A 23,297-nucleotide genomic window follows, 5' to 3' on the forward strand; every position below is an offset into this window, starting at 1 on the left:
GATGCCATGTTAATTTATTATGGATTTTCTGTAGTAATTTTGTTATTTTTAAAACTACTTTTACCATGGTACAATTTGGTAAGGATTGCACTATAGATGCCTTCAAAACCTGCTGACACCTGAATTTCTATTCGAGAAGATCATATTGATTAAAATCACAGCAGTTAATTCATTTGGAATTGTTTTTCACAGTAGGCAGCTTATGGCCAATATATCCCTATAAATTAGATTATGGGATGGGAAAGTCATTCAATTCAAGTTATGAACATTTCTAAATTCTCTAAAGAGTATTTTAGCATCTTACAAACACAATTAATGAACAAGAGATTACAATTAGTTGCTGAATTAGTATCAAAAATATTACTGGATATCATTGCAATAAAAACTGGATAAAAACCTTAGCACACATTATGGCAAAACAATATTTATTTTTTTAACAGAGGGAGGGTATTTGTTTTCTCATATTTGAGATTACATCTCATTAACCCCCTTTTGCGTTTTGAATTAAATTATTAAACAGTACAGTAATAGAGATTTCAAAGCAGGATGAATTATCCGTATCTCTGACAGAATCATATATTTGACCTGTCATCTTGCCTAAATGAATAATTCTATAGGCTTGCTGGTGCCACATCTGTAGTTAATACTGTCAGCTATTTTGGTATAGCTTGACTCAACAAAGATTAGTTTAATAAGGCGGCTTTGACAGCATATTTATGAGAACCATGTATTTTTATCTATCGATCAGAGGAAATATTTCTGAAGCTAATAAAGATATGTATGGCATTAGGTTTTATACCGCAGCAGATTATTTGCCATGAGTTATTGTTCATCTTAAGCAAAATGTGAATTTCTTCTCCAGAGCCCATGCACAGCTAAAGCTTTAATATCCATTTATGAAGATATTCATTTCACATTCACGAAAATTCATGAGGTTGAAAATTTTATTACAGAACCTGTGAAAGCATAATTGAGCCAACTGAGAATGTCAGTTAGCATGTGGGCCCCATTCACGCTGTCTGTAAAACTTAGGAATATGGCAAAATTAAGTATAAAGTAGCATATACTTATCATGGGCCATCTTTTTATTACAGTGGCAGTGGATAGTCCTTCACTTTAAAACTTGAAAAGACACAATCAGAAGTCCATGTGATTCCTGTGTCATATTCCATGTCTTCTGAAGGTGATCTACCCCTTTAAATGCCACTAAAAATCCAAATCAAACCCTCATAGACCAGGGAGGTCAGTGTCTTAATTGTAAGTGGAAATAAAGACTTAAAAATATGGAGGCAGTATGATGTGTGCTTATTGTGTGTATCTGCAGACAATTTAGTTATGTTTAGGTTTATTTAGCATCTGTTATTTGTTCTGGACAATTACGTGTTTTCATGCAAGTTTAAACAGAAAGCAGAATGACATCTCTTAAAGAGTTGGAAGAGCACAAAGACAGCAGTCTCATTGAGATAAGGATGAGACAGTCATGACGGAGACATGGGCTGATTGGTGAGAAGAGACAGCTGGACAGGCTTAGTGACGTCCACATTTTGAGTCAGAGCTGATGGGAGAGACATAGACAAATATAGTTCTTGGTCTAAAATGCATGGCTATTTAAACTCCAGCTAATCGAAAATGTTCTCTGGATGATTTCTGACCAAAACCACATTGGTATTGCTATCAGAGGATTGTGATTTAAAAATGTGTTTTATTTAAAATGTGCAGTTTTGAGCACAAATCAGTGTTTTCAATCTTTGACTACAACAGATAAAAAAAGCATGAAATCTGAATGTATGATTTAAACATAGACCTATGTGTAATATATTATTTTACATATACTAATATTTCAATTAAAGTTCAGAAATAAGGGTATTTTAGATATATACACTACCATTCAAAAGTTTGGGGTCATTGGCTGAAATGTTTCTCATGATCTTAAAAATATTTTGATATGAAGACATATGTTTAAATGTTTCAAATGAGTTTTGTAGACAAAAATATAATTGTGCCAACATATTAATTTTAATTACAAAACTAAAATGTTATTTAAAAAAAAAAGAAAACGTTTTTGAAATTGATGACTTGGACCGAATAATTTTTTGTGCCCATAATAACATCTTCAATAGGAAGGAACATATCTAGAACTAAGCAAGATATATAAACAAGATATATAAGTTTTCTTATCTGTTGACAATACTAATATAACATTTGAATCTCCATTTCTGGTTTGTGACAAATCACAATCCTTAAGTTTGTACTCTGCCCTGGAAGCACTCTCTATCATTGGATATTGTCTAAGTTTTTCTTTCTTTAGTTTTATAATCTTTATGATTCTTCTTCTTTTTTTTTCTTTTTTGTACAGTAAGCTCAAGTGAGCAGTACAAGAGGACCTGAAACTGTGTTCAGATATCTCTGAGCTCAATTTGTCTCCTGTAATAAAACATAATTTGTGAGAAAACAGAGGTGTTGAGAATGAAACAAGTTATCGTTGGAGTGGCAAAGTCAAGGAGAGGACAAACATGAGGTATAAAAATATCACACTGCCATACAATACTGTCTGATATTCCAAAATTGACTTTTAACAACAGCTAAACAAAGTCTCACATCAGTCTTTTAATGGCTTGACTGGTTAAACTAAACCAGAAAACTGCCACATAGTATTTAATTCCTATACTTCATAATGAGACAGAAAAGGAGTCACGTGACGGCATGCGAGGTTCAGACGTGTGAATGGCGAGCTCTGCGCACTTTGCTAGTTTTACACTTTTTATGTCATAAACCGGTGAGATTCCATACACCCTGTTCCATAACTGTTCTAGGAAGACAATATGTCAAAGAATTCAAAATCCTTTGACATTAAATTACACTTATGTGCTCAAGCGGACGCCCCTGAGTCCTCGAGCCCAGGAGCCGATTTGGCTACAGAAATGAAGGAAATTCAGCAAGAATTGTTGAACATGTTGGCAATGCTGACGAAGGTTGTTGCTGACTTGGAGGATCTTGCTGTGATACATCGATCAATCACTGCCATGGAGAAAAAATTCACTGAGATTGTCACAAGAGTGGGGTATGTCGAGAAATGGATCGATTATCTGGAGTCAATGGAGAGGGATGCTAATAAGCTAGCAACCAAGGTGAATTTGGAGCGCGTCTGGGAGAAGCTGGAGGACTTGGAAAACCGCAACTGGTGGAAAAATGTAGCTGAAGAGGTTCAGGATATGGTAAAATTCCTGGATGGGCTTTTTCCAAATCTGCTCGACATAAAAGGCCATAATGGAACAAGGCTGGGAATGGGGCGAGCTCACAGGGTTCCTGCTGTGCGATCCACTGAAGTAGATAGGCCCCTATCAATTCTGGGCAAATTTCTGAGATCATCAAATAAAAATCTTGTGTTACGCAAGGCGAGGAGTAAAGGAAGGCTTTTTTGGAAGAACCAAAGCATTTCTTGTTCCCAGACATTGCAAATTCAACAAGAGAGAAACTTGATCGATTCAACTGTTACAAGAAACTCTTACATCAATGGAATGTCACTTTTGCACTGATGTTCCCATCCAAACTGAGAATAGATGCTAAGGATGGCTACAAAACATTTACATGCCCACAGCAAGCGATGTCCTTCATAAAGTCAATGGACTGAGTAAGTAATTTTGTGGTACTCATGTTGTAGCCAAATGGACCAACTTACTGAACATTCACTTGACTGTTCGAGGAACTGAGTGCCTTTTTTGTTTATTTTTGTGCTGGTTCCACCTAGTGGCTGGAGTTTGTTTTGTGGAATAACAATCCTTCGGAACTGTTGAGTGGATGAATCTGCACGTTCTTTGTGTTTATTCCGCCTATTGGCTGGAGTTTGTTTGATTGATTATCTGTTGTTTTGTAAATCTGTCTCACAAAATTTGTATAGAAACACCGGACTTGAGCAATCTGATGGCAAAGTTGTCACAGGGGCTCTCATAGGTGTACATGGGCTGTTTGAGTTTAGAAGGATGGATGCCAGTTGGCGCTGTTGTGCGCGCAGGGTTAATGTATTTTTACTGTTTTTGCTGTTTTGTTGGTTCTGGGGAAGTTCGGGGTTTGATTGTTGCACTAATGTTGGAATGTGGTCTTTATAATTTTGTTTTTGACACACAATCTATTTTTTCTCATATGTCATTTAGAAATATGATATAGTGTTTCTTCAGGAAACACATCTTTCCCTGCAGAAATCTGAAACATTTGGGAAGAAATGGGGTGGACATGTTTTCTTTAGTGCTGGCTCAAGTAAGAGCAGGGGAGTCATTACACTGATAAGTAAGCATCTACAATTCAAATGTCTCAAACAGATTAAAGATAAATTTGGAAAAGTAATTATTGTTTTAGCTGAAATTCAGGTGCAAAGTCTTGTTTTGGCTAATATTTACTCAACTAACATTGAGGATCAGGGCTTTTTTATAGATCTGGAAGGGATGTTGGAATATCTGGAAGGGAGGAGACTTTAATCTTTTGATGGACTCTGTCCTTGATCATAGTGAAGCAAAAGTGTGCAAGCCCTCTACAGCAACATTGATGCTTAACAGGATGTGTAAAAAATCTTCGTCTTACAGATATTAGGAGACTTTTGAACCCATCTGGTAGGGACTATAATTTTTTTTTTCATCAGTCCATAAGATTTATTCTAGAATAGATTTGTTTTTATATCTAAATCCCTCATTTCATTTCTGGTGAGTTAAGAGGTGCTGCCACATATGGAGAAAAGGAAATCATATAGTTGGTGCTTTAATGTATCCCTTTTGCAAAATCCTGAATTGCAACAAATGTTAAAGGCTGAAATCAATGTTTATATGGATACCAACTGGTCCTCAGTATCCTCTGTGGGTGTGGCTTGGGAGGCACTTAAGGCAGTTCTTAGGGTCCGGATCATACAATATGCCTCATTCATCAAAACATCCAAAGCAAGAGAACTCGTGGAGTTGGAAGGGAATATTAAAAGTGCAGAGAAAGAGCTGAAGCACCAAATGTCTTCTGATGGCCTCAGAGAATTGACCCGACTGAAATACATATAACACTATTTTGTCACGTTAGGTGGAGTTTTGGCTATTCAGGGAAAGACAGTCATACTTTGAGTCATGGGACAAGGCAGAACAAGGGTTTTTGAGCGATGTGGACAGGTGGGCTTCACTACATTTATCTATGACTGGGAAGGTTTACTGTATGTTATATCCAAAATTCAACTACAGTCTCTTCACATTGAAGTTCCCCTCTTTTATTTTAAACTATTTTATAGTATAGCTAAATCCTTTATCTGGAATGGTAAACCTCCTCGGATGCATTTTAATAAGTTACACAGGCCAATTGTCAAAGATGGGTTAGGTCTCCCCAAGATTTTGTTTTACTATTATGCTTTTGGTTTCAGACATTTGGCACACTGGTCACTTCCACCTGAGAGAGCCCCCTCCCTGGCTCTTTATTGAACAGGAGATCCTTGCCCCTATCTTGCCATAGCAAAGTCTTTCTACCAAGCTGCCCGAAGTAAAGACACATCCTGTTATCTCGCACATGCATTTAGTGTGGACAAAAATGTCCCACGTGTTCAGTTCGGACATTCACCTGAACGTTGCTGCAAGTATTTGGTTAAACCCTAAATTATGCATTAATAATTCCCCTTTCTCCTGGACAGAATGGATTGAGAAAGGAATTGCTACACTGGGTGACTTGTATGAAAATGAAGCGTTGAGATCCTTTGAAAATGTTATACAGCAGTTTGAGATTCCCAGATCTCAATTCTTCATGTACTTACAGCTGCGCCATCTAATTTGTACCACCTTTGGGTGTAGTATGCAGCCCCCTAAAGCTTATGCAGCCCCCTAAAAAGGTCATGAAGCTTCAGCGTACTATTCCTGGCTAATTCAAAGTCTAGTGGATGGGGTTTTAACATCTCTTAAGAAGTTAAGGGAGAGAGACTTGAATTTAGTAATGGAAGATGGAGAATTGGGTAGGATTTAAAAAAAAAATGTAAAGTCTATGTCTAGGGATGCAAGGGTACACCTCATTCAATTTAAGATTCTGCATCGTTTCTATTGGACTCTCTCTAGACTGTATAGGCTTGGCCTTAAAGACACACATACTTGCTGGTGATGCTGGTTCAAGATTCAAGAGTTTTGGTCGAGGGTTCAGAATTTTATCTGTGAGGTCTTGAGCAGTCAGATTTTATTCTGCCCCAGAATTGATAAATATGATTGTTATTAATAAAAGTTGATTCTGTGTTTTCATGTGCTGTTTGTGTTAATTTGAATGGAATAAACTTAAAAAAAAAAAAAAATGACAGGATTACTTGTTTGTATGCATTGTTTGATAAGAGACTTTTAAAAAAATATATTTTTGGCCATGTTCTGCTTCCATTGCAGTTGACTGCCTATTTAACAGTTAATGAAAAAGAAAGTTGGAAATGTGTTGATGCTCAGGGATGTTGTCACCTTTGTAATGTCCGTTTGTTTCCTTTGAGAGAATCTCCAGTGATGGGACTCAAAAAAGTTTTCTTGTGTCTTTCTCTGTCTGTTTTTATTCTCTATCATGTGAGCACTGTAATTATTAATGAAAATTGTATCGTAAAATGTCCTGAATGTTATATTACATATGAATATTAAATATAACTGGGGGATCCTTTTTCAGGCTGGGGTTCCAAAAAAAAAAAAAAAAAAAAAGAGACAGAAGAGACCAAACAGGTCAGGTGTAGAGGTCTATCCAGAGTCTGAACACTTTCTAATAAATTCACATTGACTGTGAATAATAATATCTTATTAATTAAACGAATAGTTGTGTTCTTAATACTGATTGGTCAATACATCATTCTGGCTATGCCACGACATAGTATCATCTTTGACAAAACGTGTTCACCTGCATATCACTATGCAGCACTCATAGAAAACACGTTACATGGCAGGGACTTTAGCTCATTGAAAAATGATGGCATTTAATGAGTTTACTTAAAAGGGACCTATTATACAAAAATAACTTTTGCATGGTGTTTCTACATAAATGTGAGTCTGCAGTGTGTGAACACAACCACCCTACAATGTTAAAAGTAACTGTTCATGTTCCAGCTTTATCTCCTGAAGATGTAAGTACCGCACTTTATATTTTGTGAATGTTTGCAAATCACCTTTCCGAATGTGCATGTTAGTTGATTCCACGGCTAATGCAGCAAAAGTTACCATTGTCTGATTGTATTCACGGAGACCAGATATACACATATATTTTTATATATGAACTCCGGTATTTACGCTGTCAGTCATATAGGTTCTGATTTGTTGTTGTTGTAGTATCGAGAGTACGAGCTGTAAAGGCACATCCCTCATCCGTAAAGGGGGCGGGGAGCAGCAGCTAATTTGCATTTAAAGAGACACACACGAAATCAGTGTGTTTTGATTCCACCCAAATAGAGGCATTTATAACATGGTATAATAAATTATCCATGAGGTATTTTGAGCTGAAACTTCACAGACACAAACAGGGGACACCTGAGACTTATATTACATCTTGTAAAAAGGGGCATAATAGGTCTCCTATTAATGAAAATGTGTGTCCTTAATATTTTTATTATGTGTAGCAATTTTCTAAAAGCAATACGACACTTAGCGGTGTATTAAGACACACGTCCCCCTCAGTGTCTATGGTGGTTAAGGCAAACACACTTTCATGGTGAAATCGGCAGGATTCTTATGACTTTTCTAAATTTGGCTAATTCATATGATGAATCGTACGACATTCACCACTGCCATTGACGTCACTGGATATCGTTTCCATCTAATATGTGACAATGACTTGCTTCTGTCACACACAACAGCTTCCTATTATGTTTAAACACTCTATTGATTGGTTACGTTTAGATAAGGGGTTTGGGTAAGGACATAATATTAAGCATTTCCTTAACGTGTACGTGGAACTCACACTTCCACATTAGATATCTGGGAATTTGCATGTGTAGTTGTACGAGTTTATGCGAATAACATTGTGCGAGACCATATGAAATAGACAGCTCGTAAATTATATATGATTTTTCATGAGATCGGGTTGTTACGGTCCTGTTCATTGTGTGTAAAAGTGTTTTCATTGATCATATTTTAAAACACCCTCTTATGCGGTGTAAATGTGTTGACATTTTTCATAATTTAGCTTTCTTTGTGATGCATGGCACATAAGATCAGAGATTTTGGTAATTTGGGTTAAAATAAGATGCCGTTCTTCAGGGACTATGCTTTTGAACCATTGTTAAATGATACCAGGATTTCTGCTGCACTTATACATTGTGAGTAAACTAAGAAGATCAAGCGAAAAAGAGTTGAGTCTCTTTAACAGGTTTAAAGGAAAACACTTTCTTACTGAAGTATATTTCAGGAAAAGAGTGCATGGGGAGGAATTGTGAGAACACTTACACTGAGAAATTAATTCATAATATTAAGAAACACACACACACAAACAAAAGTACAATTATTGGGTGAAATCAGTGAACATTTTTAATGTTTTATATTTCATTTTTGTTTACATTTGAACATTACAATAGTTTTCTTCGGTCCTTATGTTCCTTTCATTTGTTCAAATATTATAACTTGACTGGATCTGTATACCTGACTACCAGACTACACCAAATCAAACAGAATTCATGAAACAAAACAGTTTACATTGGCAGCTGGAAACAAAGACACATTTACATCAGAATATACATATCAGATCATTAACATTAAAAAAAAATCTTTTATTTTTTTTTATATGCGTTTGACCTAAACCAGCTTTTAAAAGGACAAGAAATCAGAACATCAGCGGCAGGTTTTGGGTCAACATTTTTTCAGTGTCTTCAACTGGCTATATATTAAAATACGTCAATATTTCAGATAAAAGGTTGGCTATATCCGTGAAATGAAATCTGAGCACACCAAGAAATAGATTGCTTTTCGTTTGGCTTTTCTCGACCTGCATTCCGGACGCCAGCGGCAGAAAAATAAAAATCGACATTCACTGAACAATTTTTCATACATCAGCTCTCCGTAAGGTCACTCATGACAGCTAGGATGTGCAAAGAGAAAACCTTCGTTCTTACATACACACTGCAAAGCTTCCTTTGTACACTTGATCTGCACATTTGTCTGTTGCTCTCTGAATAAATTAAATCTCACAGGACTGAGGTATGATTCGTAAAAATGGTTGCTTCACTCAAAAGAGAAATAAACCGCTCCATTCACGAACAGTCCACGTCAGGTTCCAAAATCAATAGGAACTTCCTCTATAAGACAACATTAACAACAACAGACAACATAGTAGGTTTCTTTTTTCTTTTTCTTTCACAGGAGTATAAAAAAGTGTCAGAATGTGCGGAACACAAAAAAATTAAAGTCAAGTGTCCTTTCGTTGATCACTACACACAGTGTTCTTTTTAAAACTCCACAGCAAACTATACAAAATTCGCCTCAATCTGAAGCCCACTGTGATTGGGGTCCTGTTATCACGTGTGTGAATATGCTGGTATTACACCGGCTTGTGTGTTCAGAGTAATTGAGAAATCATGTGTTACCAGAGTTGTGTTTATACTGCCATTTTCTTTGATTATTTGCACCCTGAAACAGTTTTTTTATGACACACCATCAGAAAAATATGTTTGAACTGGTTATATGCAGTGAAATGTATTTACAGGTGCATTTCTTTCTCTTCTATTTAAAACCAGATTTTAATTTGGAAAAAAAGAAAAAGTTACAGTATACTTTTTTCTAAACGACAACAACGACGACACATAGATATGTATATATAAAAAGGACCATAAAAATATTGGAGTCCTCTCCCTCTGTATTGCCCAAAAATAGGTCATTATGATCAAGAATGAGACTTCACAAGAATTAAAAACAGCTACTAAGATAAAGTCATTTTCTTTTTTAAATGGATGAATGTCATGGTGTCTTCTTTCAGAGCGTGTCTTTCCTGTGTCAGTGTTAAATTTGCTTCTCACGTCAACTGGCACCAAAAGTGAATCCAACAAAACTTGAAAACACTTTTGAAATAAAAACACCCCCCAAAAATCTTTTGACTCATAAAAGAATAATAAAATAATCACAACTGAACAATAGAATTGCTTCACTCATCTAAGTTCTCAACTAAAAGCCAAAGTAATTTTAAAAAGCGTACAGAAAGAAAATAGAATGAGATATGGGGAGGAGTCCTTTAGTGAAATGATGGTGGGATTACTGTTACAGCAGTATGATGTTTTCTGAGATGATATTTTGACATTTTCTTCTCTTTTTTTGGTTCCACCCCTTTGTCTATTTTCACCAATCAGAACCTGTAGTGCTTGAAGTCTTGACATCAACTGTACACGAACCAATCAGAGACTCCGGTTATTTTCCCAGGGCCTCCTGACGAACACTGGCAAACAGAGTGGAGATAAAGATTTTTAGAGAACAGAAGCCAAAACACACTTCTGCATCATTTAACATCAGCTACATTTACAATTTCTGTAGAATCTCAGTACATTTTTAGATGCTCTACAAAACCCCTACATAAAGTGCTTCTGTTTATGGCATTTATCGTACATGTGCTAGAGTCTTTGGTTCCAGCTGACGGTATGCTCTTAAAAGGAATAGTTTGCCTAAAATTTTAATTCTGGCATCATAGTTTCAGAAACATTTTCCAAATCACATGAAGTCTTCTCACACCAGGTTTGACGTAAGTGTTGCCGAAAGTCTCAAAAGTTCATGATGTACCACATGCAAATTATTTTTAAAAGCTACGGCAAAGTGCAAGATTTTCCGTGAAAAATAGCATAAATTTGATGTATTTCAGTCTGTTTAACACACAAAGCTATCGTGTGCCTTCATAAGACTTGGAATATAGTGCACAAGTCATATATATTTTTGGTTATGTTTTGTCTTTTTTGGAGCTTGACAGCCCCTGGTCACTGTATGATTTTGTTGAATGGAAAAGAGTGTCCTAGATATTCTGTAGAACATTTTATTTTGTATTCAACAGAAGAAGGTAAGTCCATGCGGGTTTGGGATGAGACTAATACAACAAACTGCAACTTAATATTATATTGAATGCTGCAAACAAGTAAAATGTTGAAAGTAACAGCGTGAATGACAGAAGGAAAATTATTTTTAGAAGGGATTCAGAATGATCATAGTCTTTAAATACATACAAAATAAAAAAACACAATACCTCCAATGAGATGGTGCTGCACCTCCAGTTAATGTTCAGTGATATCCATTTGTAAATGCTGTGGCGATCAAAGGACCCTGAAAACAGAGATAATGTGTGTAAGCCAGCGTTCATTTGATCAACAGAATCATTCAAACAGCATGATTCAGACAGTCAGAATAATTCCCACTTCTCTCTTTTACGTACAGATTGAGGTCCTTTATTCTCGTTTACAAAATGAGAACTCTACTTTAAAAGAGAACATTGTGAATCACCAAATTCATTTTGGAGCCACTCTGTTGTCTAAAAAACTAAAGATATTGAAAAAACTGCCAATGAAATCGGTGATCTGACTGACATCATGGGGAGAGAATCAACCTAATGCTATCCCAGATGTGCATGACTTTTTTTCACCAAGTGAATGGTGACCAGAACTCCAAAAAGAAGATAACGTCAGCATAAAGGTACTCCAGAGGTTTTTTCTTTTGAAGTGATCAAGTTGGTTTTGTGTGAGAACAGACCAAAATACAGTACAACTCTGTTTTCACTGTACACCCTGACAGCAGTCTCCTTGGCAATCATGATTTCAGGCTCAATTTCACTTTCTATAGTGGCATCTAGAACTCTGCGCATTTGTCATGCGCTAGGAAGTGTACTCGAGCTTGAAATCACGATCGTGCCTAGAAACTACATTGACAAGATGTAAAGTGAATAAGAAGTTACATTTTGGTTTGTTCTCACCCCAAAAACCAACTGTATTGCTTCAGAAGACATTGATTAAACCACTTGAGTTTTCTGGATTACGTTTATGCTGACTTCATAATGGACACTGCCTGAAACTTGGACTTAAGATGGACTACACTGGAAATGAATCTGCCACAAGATTACAGTCAAACTACAGTGCGCCTTACTGACCTCTGCCTGCATCCCCTTGGTCAAAGGATGGACTACACTCTAAAAATGGAATACATAGATAATTAAGAATGTACATTCTAAGACTTTACTCATTAATCTTACAGTTAATACAAAAGCTTTGTTTAAACATTGGCCCCTAACACTTACCGAGTTTACGAAATCTTGAATTGTACTACACATAAATAACTAATATTGGCATTATATTCATTTTGTTTAGCCAGAGGTGAACTGGCCTCCACAGTGAGTTTTCTGTTCCTTGTCACCTTAAGTTTGCTCACTGGGGTCTAAAAATAAATATCATTATTTTTTTATTTTAAGGTGCAATTTACAATCATGCTGACTCGATTATGACTCGAAGACATGACTAAATTACAGCTTTTTCTGTTAAAGCATAATTTTCTGTAAAGCTGCTTTGAAATTATGTGTGTTGTGAGAAGCGCTATACAAATGAAAATGACTTGACTTTTGGTCACCATTAACTTGCATTGTATGAACCTACAGAGCTGATATATTCTTCTAAAAATCTTTGTGTTCAGCAGAAAAAAGAAAGTCATACACATTTGGAATGGCATAAAGGTTAATAAATGATGACAGAATTAAAAAAAATTTTGGGTGAACTATCCCTTTAATTAGCAAAACTATATGTCAACCATGTTCACTGGCTTTAACAGTTACAGTAGACCAGCATGAAGGAAGTTCATTACAAAATCTAGTTATAAGTCATAAATTCAGGTAATGACAAATATATTTGCTCTTTACCCTCCAGTTATCATTCAGAGGTTTGTAAATCCAGATCTCTTATAGGAACTGAAATATTTGGCCCTTTGAGCTAAATGCGGCCAAACATCTGTACAAAATTAAGATGAACCATGTGCATAAAAACTACACAGACAGAATAGATAACTTTAGAAGTCTGTTTTCTACTGTTTAATAGGACATTTTTATTCATGCCATCAGGAATTAAACCAAAACTGCCACCAAACACACCAGAGCAACTTGAAGGGCTCCAAAAGTAAAGAAGGTGAAGTAGAAGAAAAACTATTTGCCCTGATCCCTCTTCCGTGAAGCTGATCAGTCTTGAATAAATAAATCCTGCCCATTGTCTGACTGCATTTTTGAACTCACAAACCCATACGGCTGATTTAGAGGGCAAAACGGCAAACTGTCAACAAGCTTTTCGGCGAAACACAGCCGCTTATCGGGCCTGTCATCGGCCTATTGTGTACATGGCAGGAGCGGATCTGTCTAATCCATATGAATAAATCAAAGTCAGTCTTGCACCCGGTGCTTTAGAGGACAGGAAGGAAAGGCTTGCTTAAGTTTATATAGGCTTTTCTTCCACGTTTCCTTATTTAAAAAGTGTGGGTGTTAAAACGTTATTTTATTTTAGACGTGCGTTGATACCACATGATCAGTTTGAGAGAGGGAGTGTGCGCGAGAGAGTTGGTTCCAGTAGGAGGTTAACTGGTGACACGTGTCAGAAAAATAAATGGAGATGAGCATTTTAGTTCTGCGTCATTTCCTGTGTTAATGTTCTGCACTGAGACATCAAGAGCTACACAGTCACTCAACACACACACACACACACACACACACACACACACACACACACACACACACACACACACACACACATCTAGCAGTCCAGCTGAACTAACTCAAACTAAATTTAGATTTAATCACACAGCACAAAACGGCACTCACTCAGAAACACGCTAATGTCAGTGAATAAAGTTATGAGTTCACGCAGTGACTTGTTTTATTTAGATGCCAGGAGGCAGCAATGAAGTAGAAAAGATCAGGTTTTTGCTCACTTCAGTTTCTAACCAACAGTTAATATTCCTGCCTTCAGTGAATATCTGCGCTTCAGTTAAGAGACTTATTTGTGAGAACTGGGTGAATAATTTAATTTCAATTTGGCACCTCATTATAAATGCTTTCTTTGTCAAATTAAGATCCGCGCTGACACCGTGCAGTAACCTGACGTCCGTGACATCTGCAGACAGAATCCGTGAGCTCCCCGCCAAAAGCCAATTAAAGCATGTTTTGTGCAATGCAGGGCTTTTGTTTGGAGATGGTGTCAAGAGCATCTGCTAGTTACAGGGACATCTGAGTTTGACAATTTGCTCATTTTCAACCGTGGAGGTTTTGCTTCCTCTAAAATGTTTGTGATGCTTTTATTCCCCATACAAAACATCACTGACAATGAAGTGTCAGTCTAACATAGGCTTGTGACTCATCGATGGGAGAGTATTTTTGAACATGTGGAGTGGAACTAATTCCTTTGATATTCATTTTCAGAACGCCATTTCTAAATTGCTGCACTGACAATCAAATGTTTACATAAAAGTGAATCATAACAGATTAAGAACAAATCAGAGAAATACTTCTCCGCTGGAGGTTGAATAAAAATAAAGTTGATTATGGAAAAAAAACAGACAACCTATGACAAATAGGAACTGTCCTTGAACTCTTTGGATCTTTATATCACTTTTTAAGTCTTAAGAAGGGGGAAGAAGAGAGTGAGAGAAAGAGCTACTCACTGCGATACTATGACTGAACCCGGAGCCCGGCTGGGGACTGGCAGCACTGATGTAATTTCCCACAGCTGTGTCCTGACTGCTGGGGCCGTACAGATCTGCCACAGGTCCAGGACTGTTGGCACCAGGAAAACCTCCAGGCCGAGGAAGGTTAGCACCTGTACAGGGCACACACACCAAATTTCTGATGAATCAACTGTCAGTTACTAACATGGCCAATGAGGTTGCAGAGACAGCTGCTGTCCAGATTCTACTAGAGACAATATGACACATTGCCTGCATTGAATGAACAGTGTGTTAACAATCATACTCTCATAAATGCTGTGGACAGCATATAGATAAAACGTGCACACAACAAGCATGCAAAAGAAGCATGCAATGCATTAAACAGGTCTGATCAAAGGACAGGGCATGGAGAAATCCAGACTCTCCTGCTGTGCTAAGCACACTGTGAGCAGAGATTTAGAAAGAGTGTGAACATGCATGTAAACATCTAGCTTCCTTAGTAACTGTTTATTCATCTCGTATCTTCAGAGTGACAGAATACAGCTGGAGTAACAAGGAAAGACATCGAACAAATGAACATCAGCATCTGCAGGTGTATAATCCTGCCGTGGAGAGAGGATAGACAGATCGGTCATGACATTGCATGCATCACAACTTCAAGCCTGTGTCAGGTACGTCTTGTTTTACCCAAACCACTTCACAGAGAATCACTTCACAATCAAAGCTGGTTGCATAGTAGAAGGCTCACAGTCAAAAAAGGACTTGTGATGAAGGCCACACAAGTTAAAATCGAATTTATCTGATTGGGAAGTCTGATTCGTTATGAATAAGTTTGGAGCTTTTAAATGAACAGATTTACAAAAATCACTCAATAAGAAGTCTTTTTTTGTGTGCGTGTGAAATAAAAATGTAGCTCATTTATGCTATTAATTATGTTTTTTACTAGGTTGTCACATCTGAATGTTATGGCTTACCAAGCTGTTACAGGTGTTTTTATATTCATACTGTAATCCTTATTCTATATAATTGCTGGATTCTGTTAAGGTGAGTGCCGTGTTCTCCCTCTCTCTCTGAGAAAAAAGATTTATGCTCCAAATTGAACCCTGGGGCTAAACCGTTACTGCTATTAGCTTTAATAGCTAAACATGACTTACATTTATTGGCTTTGGCTGGTAGCTTAGCAGCACCAATACTAATTAAACCCACCGGTCTGTGATTACGCAGCATGTTTTAAAGACACAGGTGACTCATCTGTCCCGCTCTGTCTCCCAGTGCTGGTTTTAAATCGATGTCACCCTCTGCGTCCTTCTGTGGGATAACAAAGTGTCTTTGCTAAGCAGGGATGGATGCAGAGATGTAGACATAACACAAACAAAAAGCTACACACCAATATTGCGAATGTCGACCCAGAAAGACCCACAATGCATCGGCTGTGTCCAAGCTGCCACAGCAACAAGCGTACAGAATACATTTGGACAAATCCTCATTTCAAGTTGCCTGTATTTAATAGAGCTCTCCTAAATGTTCTAAAGCTATACTGAAAGCAATATTAAGGTCATATATTGCCATACCTTAGATGAGTTTCTGCTTCCAACACAAAAGATAAAACTGAGAGATGTTTTTTGTTCACCTGGTAAGAGATTTCAAAATCTAGCAAGAACCATCAGACAGAGAAAAGACTGCCGTTGGAAAAATGGAAAGCCAATAACAACAAAACTGGCGGCAAATCAATGCTTGATCTTATAAACTCACAGACTGATAGACTTCAGACTATTGCAGTAAACTGCAATAGGTCCTATTTCTACAACAGCCAAAGAAAGGATGTCCATTTAGAGAAGTAAAAGGCATCATACCAAACAATTTCTTGTTATTTTTTTCCAAATATAATGTATTGTTTCAGTCTGCACTGAAATGTGCTGCTTACTGTCGGACAAAGGTTGGACCGAAATGATCACTGACCTTGTGAGAAATAAGCTTCAGCTACTCATTTCTTATGTAGAGGCACTTCAGAAGGATATACAGAGCAGCTGGTGAAAAGCACAGCATTTGATTCTTAATAGTTTTTTTCTTTTTACTGCTAGTGCTTATGGTGTTTAGGAATGATATTTTGTATCCTAGTTCTTATTGTGTCCCCCAAATAGGGGAACACTGAAATGTAAATGTGGACCTGTGTGGTCATGTGAAATTTTATTTTATTCTATTTTATATTTTAAATTAGTTGCAAAAGTTTTGAGTTTTAAAGTAACATTTAGTTTTCTTAATACATTGAACTTTGATTTCAAAATATCAAGGAACGATTCTCGTTAAATTACATTAATTTGGTTTGTGTGCATGAGCAAATAGCCTTAGTTCTCTTCATTAGAATCAGCACAATTGGGCTAGGGTCCAAACCTAGATATACAGTATGTGATCTTTGGTGTAAATCGATTTAGACATTTCCTTGTTGGTTGCCAAATTAAATGAGGAAAGAGAAGTAGGACAGAAGGAGCCGAATCTCAAAGATCCATGACACCTGGCCTGGCTCGAGTCTTGTTTCCAAAGTGATTAGAACCTTACCACAGATGTAGAGGCACAACACATGACTTCATTGACTATTTCAGCAGGCAGCGAGAGTGCAGGCCAGAGGGACAAACGACAAGACAATGAGGCTTGACGCACATCAGACGCTTCACAGATTCAAACTGTGACTGGAGGGTAGATTTAAATCTGATGGCATACATAAAGGCCCAGATGCATCTCAAAATCAATAAAGGAACATGCTAAAATGACTGTACACTTAACACAATTCTGGCTGAATTCCATTTGAAAGTATCACCACTATTTCCTGCTCACTCTGCAGGGAAGAGTACTTGAAGTGAGTACTCTTAAGCCAAAAGTATACACTGCGTGCACAATTATTAGACAAGTGAGTATTCTGATCTTATCATTATTTCCATGCAAATTTTCCAACTCCAAACTATATAAACTTGAATGCTTATTCGATTCAATCATTTTCAGGTGATATATATTTGTGTAATGAGGGAGGGTGTGGCAAAAATGACTAACACCTTACATCAAGGTGTGCATAATTATTAGGCAGCTACATTACCTCGATTTAACTGGCACTGAAAAGTAATAAAATTGTAAAATGCCTTTCAGACAGATGCAAAACTCTTGAAATGGCTAAACTATTGATGCTTGACCACCGGACAATCAAACGTTTTGTTGTGAATAGTCAACTGGGGTGCAAAAAAACGCATGGAGAAGAAAAGGTACAAATTAACGTAATTAAATCGAGAAGAATTAAACGTGAAGCTAGAAGTACAAGGTATCGAGTGCTCAGAGACATGGCCAAGGTCAAGAAAGTTAAAGCGTCAAGATTGGGCAAAGAAATACCTGAAAAAGGATTTTTCAAAGGTTTTATGGACAGATGAAATGATTGACTCTTGATGGACCAGATGGATGGACCAGTGGCTGGATCACTAATGGACATAGGGCACCACTTTGAGTAAGGTGCCAGCAAGGTGGAGGAGGGGTACTGGTATGGGCTGCTATCATTATGGATGAGGTAGTTGGACCTTTTGGAGTTGAAGATGGACTGAAACTCAACTCCCAAACCTACTGCCAGATTCTGGAAAGTTCTTTCTTCAAGCAGTGTTACAAGAAGAAGTCCTCAGCATTCAAGAAGGTCATGATTTTTATGCAAGACAATGCTCCATCACATGCATTCAAGTACTCCACTGCTTGGATAGCCAGCAAGGGCCTCAAAGATGCCCAGATAATGACTTCGTCATCTGACTTAAATTTTATTGAGAACTTTTGGGGCCCTTCTTAAATGTGAGTTTTACAGTCAGGGAACACAATACACCTCTTTAAACAGCATTTGGGAGGCTGTGGTTGCTGCTTCAGGAAAGTTGATCATGAACAGATCAAGAAATTGACAGACTCCATGGATGTAAGGCTCATGGCAGTTATTGAAAAGAAGGGTGGCTATATGTATGTCACTGAATATTTTCGAAAGGCCAACATTTTTATTTTGTGTTACTTATTTGTTGCAATTACTCAAAAAACTGAGAATAAACAATTGAGTTGGGAGAAATAATTTTTGTAATTTAGTTGCCTAACAATTGTGCACACTTATATATTCTCCTGAGAAAGACAAACTTCACTTTTCCTTTGTTAAACATTCAGGTTTGAGGTTCAATAACATTTTAGATTGACTGAGAGCATTGTGTTTGTTCAACAATAAAATTAATACAATTTGCCTAATAATTGTGCATGTAGTGTACTTCGGGTAGACGTTTGACATAAATTTTTAGTGCTCGAGCACAAAACGTATGCAGGCCAATTTTTCCAATCGTGAATACTCTGCACACATGTGTTGGAATTATTTGCACTAATGAGTGGGTCAACAAGGTAGCAATACTCACAATTGAGCTCAGAGCTGTAGTGTTGCAGAGATTTAATTGCCACTTAACAACAGGAGACAAAGGTGGAAATGACAACAGTGGATATGCAAGACAAGAGCGCGTGTGTGAGGCAGTCAGGAGATATCTCATAGCAGTCATAGAGTGCATGCAATACCACCTGTGTATGCATGCTCGATTAAATGGAGTATACTTTGAAGACTGAGCATTTGACTGTACGCACACACTAAGTGTTCGCATCAAAACCGAAGTATGCTTTGGGGTTTAAGTGTGCAGTGCATTACTTTCTCAAATGTATGCATTTGGTACACTCTACACAAAACTCTGCGTCACTGCAACTTATTATGTAATATTTACTTTGAAAGGTGGCACAAAATTTAAGTTTAAATGGTGTTTTTATTTTTTAAATAAAACTTAGAATTTAAGTTTACATTACTTGAAGTTATCATCTTATGTATACTTTATTAATGGCCATGTAGAAGAGTCCTTCGAAAAGAGATTTTATTGCTCAATTTAATTTGGAATGACCCTACGTGTAGCATCCCTTTAAAAGGCGCAAAAATGGCATTTATAATTTTCCTGCTGTCATAAAAATCCAAGAAATTATGAATAAACTAGACACAATTCTGAGCAAGCCACATTTTTCTAAACAAACAACTACCAACGCACTGCATTGCTGTAGTTCAAACTAATGATTTTTATGGCGCTGGGTATTATGATTTTATTTTCATATGATTTTGTGAAAGCAAACGTGCTGCATTTGAAATTTGTTGAATTTTGTCTATATGAAAGTTAATCTAGAAATGATCAGGTTATCACAATATGCTCCTCAAACAGATTTATATTTATATATATTTTGAATTCTTTGGAGTGTAGAAATTAGTGATCTCTGGCAAGTGAGATAAAAAAAACATGCAGTGGATACACATGGAAGGTAATTTTCCCTAGAAAAACAAATGAAAGTGGTGGATGTACAGCATGCAATGTGACCAAACACTAGGAAACTCGTAAATTTTTGTGTTGTGATGGAAACAATGAAATGTTTGAGAATTATTGAGAAGAAAAATGTATAATTGCCTAAAAAAAAATCACAATGAACGAATGGGACGTGATCGCCAGGTGTTAGTAGCAGAAAAGGACAAAATGTACCATACAAACCTGAGCTCTTAAAGTGGTCCGGGCTTGGGTGGTGCTGGGAAGGTGAGTTGCAGGTAGAAGTGACGTGATCACTTTGTAGCATCTGACCTGTATGGGGCCCCAAGGTGGCATAGTCGGCAAAGGAGCAGGGAGCCCCCCGCTGGTCACCGGGCCCAGAATAAAAGCCATAATCAGGGAACCCTGGGAGATATGTAGAAGTGGACGCTGTCATTGAGGGAGAGGTGTTAATATGATATACCAAACTGAAGTGACTCTGATGCAGTGAGAGATGCTGGTTTATGTGACCGGAGACAACAATTCAGACACTCATACAACTGGACCGAACAGCTTATACATGGATGTTAGTGGTTACCCAAAATAAAGACTACAAAACCAAGCTGACTTTTTCTCAATGATGCAAGCAACAACCTGAGAGAAACCCATGAGAGAACAAACAGATAGGTAGTGAGGTGAGACTCAGTGAACCCACAAAATGATTGATCTACAGCATAAGTGCCCAAAGTTTTTCAGATGAAAGGCCAAAAAAAAATCAAACTTGTTTGAGGGCAGTGGGTTAAAAGTAAATGTTCCATATATCAAACTGTACTATTTTAAAATTAAATATTAATACTGCAAAACTAAAATTAAAATAATCAAGTGTCATATACTTGCACATAATTGATTTCAATATAAGATATCGGCACAAGTGCAATAGTGGGTGAAAGTCTTGGGTGCAGTTCCAATCAACATAGCAGTATGACAGTTACAATAAACATCTGATTTACACATAACACAATTTACAAGGCTACACATTGTCCTGGATTTCACTCAGTATTACCATTTATCGGGACTGCCAAATGTAATAGGATTATTAAATGAAACAATGTTGTTAAATGTTTTGCGTGGTTAATGCATTTAGCCTACTTGCTTTTATTTGACATTAAAACAGTTTTCCTGCAGTGATATCAAAAACTTTTTTGTATTATATTTTATAAATTATACTTTTGCTTCTTTTCTTAAGAGGCGATGGATTAAGGCTGAATGCATTATATTATGAAAGGAAATAAAAGCTACGAAGCACAATTCTGCAAATTAAAAAATTGAGAGGCCTATTAATTTAGTTGACTCCAAAATATGATTATGATTAAGAACCTGTCAAAATATGGCATTGTATCTTATGGTTATTAAAAAAAACTTGCAGCTTGGCAGATAGCAGGGCAGAGAAGGGATTTTTTAGAGTACTGGTCTGTTCACTTGGAGTGAATCGAACTTGTTGATTATATTGAAATGCTCCCTCAACTGACTTTATCAAGCCCGCTTCACGGGTGCACTTCAGTTGTCATGTTCACGCAGATATGAAATGCTGCACAACATACAGTGCGCGTTCAAGCCATATTCCATTTCTGATGACTATACACACTGTTCCGCGAGTCCACCTACTTACCTGTCATTTCTCGTCACTGCTTCAGTTCCTGCTCCATTTTAAACCAACTAGGTTCTGTCTGGTGGTATTGAATACCCTCCTCTGACTTTGGAGCTGGCCAATCATAGTGAAGATTTTGGGGTGGCACCTGAGATGGCCAATGGAGTGAACTTTCCGACAGCACTTTTTTTAAAGGTACTTGAAGTATGCATATACATTTTATAAAATGTAATCACTTATACTCTCTACTTTTCAAAGAAGCTATAGTTTTTGTAATGCAAAGATAAAACAAAAATATTAATTAAAAACAAATAGCTGCCATATTTTTCTTTGGCCCATGGGCCCTAATTTGGGCACCTCTGTTCTACAGACAGAAAGTATCTGTCCCAAGACAGCACTTTATCTGAGTTTCAAGAGTAAATTGGGTCAGATATGTCCTAACAGTGATTTAGAATGACCAAATAAAATGTTCCAATCTGGTCACATTGCATGTGGTTCTCTCTCACACATAACATTATTGATGTTTACAGGTCAAAAACATCAGTAATGGTGAGGGACGATGGACATCAACACACACAAACACTCTCTTTCACCAGGATGGCAGATTATGAATGCCTCAGAGAATGTAATTTTAAGGCTCCAGCTATGCTGAAATTTATAGCTGATCTTTATATTCAGACGTGCAGGGTTGATATACAGGGAATATTGAAAGTCCTCATTGCCCATTCAGAAAAACCAGACAATCCAATCAAAGAAAACAAAGATCTGCCTCGTGGGCTTTTCATTTTTCATCTCCCCTGCCGAATGTTTGCTTTTCATTGGGGTCTGGGACTTGTAGGAGCGGCCCGGAGCCTCGCGAACATCACAGTACTGATTACACCCTTAACAGCTGCCAAGAGTAATCTGAAGCTATAAGTAGTTTCTCTGTCATCAGCTTTTCAACTTTCCCTCACCGTTCATGGTTTGTGGGTAAAACGCATGCCTGTCAAATTACACTCAAGCGCTTGAGGAATGGCACGACTCCAATACTGCCCCCTTGCTGTACTAAGTGACTTGATGAAAATATGATGAAATATGCTGCTCAAATGATTCCATTTACATCTCTATCTAAAGTATTGTAGGGCTTCGCACATATAATCCAGTGAACACCTAAACAGATTAAGAGCCCCACCAGGCACAGTTTTAAGCAGACTTTAGCAATTTTTACACATATTTTGCAAAAAATCTGTGGAATTCTGCAAAATGCATATCTGCAGATATTTCTCTCTTTCCCTCTCTCCCCATCCCATCCTGTTGTTCAGGACTAAAACGACTTTCACGCTCAAGTTCAATATTCTGCCCTCCACTTACAGGCGAAAAACAAAAACATACCAGCAAAACAAAGGCCAGAGACACCCTTTTCTTTTTGTTGTTCATTTTTTCAACATGCATTCTAATCGCCAGTATTTTCTTGTATTTCAAAGTGGGTCTTGTGCTCCTCGCTAATTAGACAAGCTTCCACTGCCTCTTCTGCAAACTCTAATTAGATCTTTAACAAGAAACAAGAGTCAACCTCTACAAAGGCTCCTCCATTTGTTAAATGGCTGAATAGGGCGGGGGTTGGAGCACACATGAGTTCCCTCCTCCCGTGCCATCTTTGCAGAACCCTGCCACACACATTCCATGAGTTGGAGATTGCCAGGACACCACAATGGCAGCTTCCTGTTCCATCTGCCTAAT

At 37.3% G+C, this 23,297-nt stretch overlaps 1 protein-coding gene across 4 annotated transcripts in view; it reads right to left on the reverse strand.

Moving 5' to 3' along the window:
* Positions 1-8,471: 8,471 nt before the first annotated feature.
* msi2a (musashi RNA-binding protein 2a) overlaps positions 8,472-23,297 on the reverse strand; it is a 237,436-nt gene continuing 222,610 nt past the window's right edge. For all 4 annotated transcript variants that reach the window (XM_052117178.1, XM_052117179.1, XM_052117177.1 and 1 more), the window contains 4 exons: positions 20,177-20,356; positions 14,610-14,764; positions 11,173-11,249; positions 8,472-10,380 (listed from right to left, as the gene is read on the reverse strand). In XM_052117178.1, the coding sequence (XP_051973138.1) occupies positions 11,208-11,249; positions 14,610-14,764; positions 20,177-20,356 (377 nt within the window). In that variant the 3' untranslated portion in view covers positions 8,472-10,380; positions 11,173-11,207. The remainder of the gene's footprint in view (positions 10,381-11,172; positions 11,250-14,609; positions 14,765-20,176; positions 20,357-23,297) is intronic.

The sequence above is a fragment of the Xyrauchen texanus genome, chromosome 44 (genome assembly GCF_025860055.1).
Source record: "Xyrauchen texanus isolate HMW12.3.18 chromosome 44, RBS_HiC_50CHRs, whole genome shotgun sequence".
NCBI classification, from domain to species: domain Eukaryota; kingdom Metazoa; phylum Chordata; class Actinopteri; order Cypriniformes; family Catostomidae; genus Xyrauchen; species Xyrauchen texanus.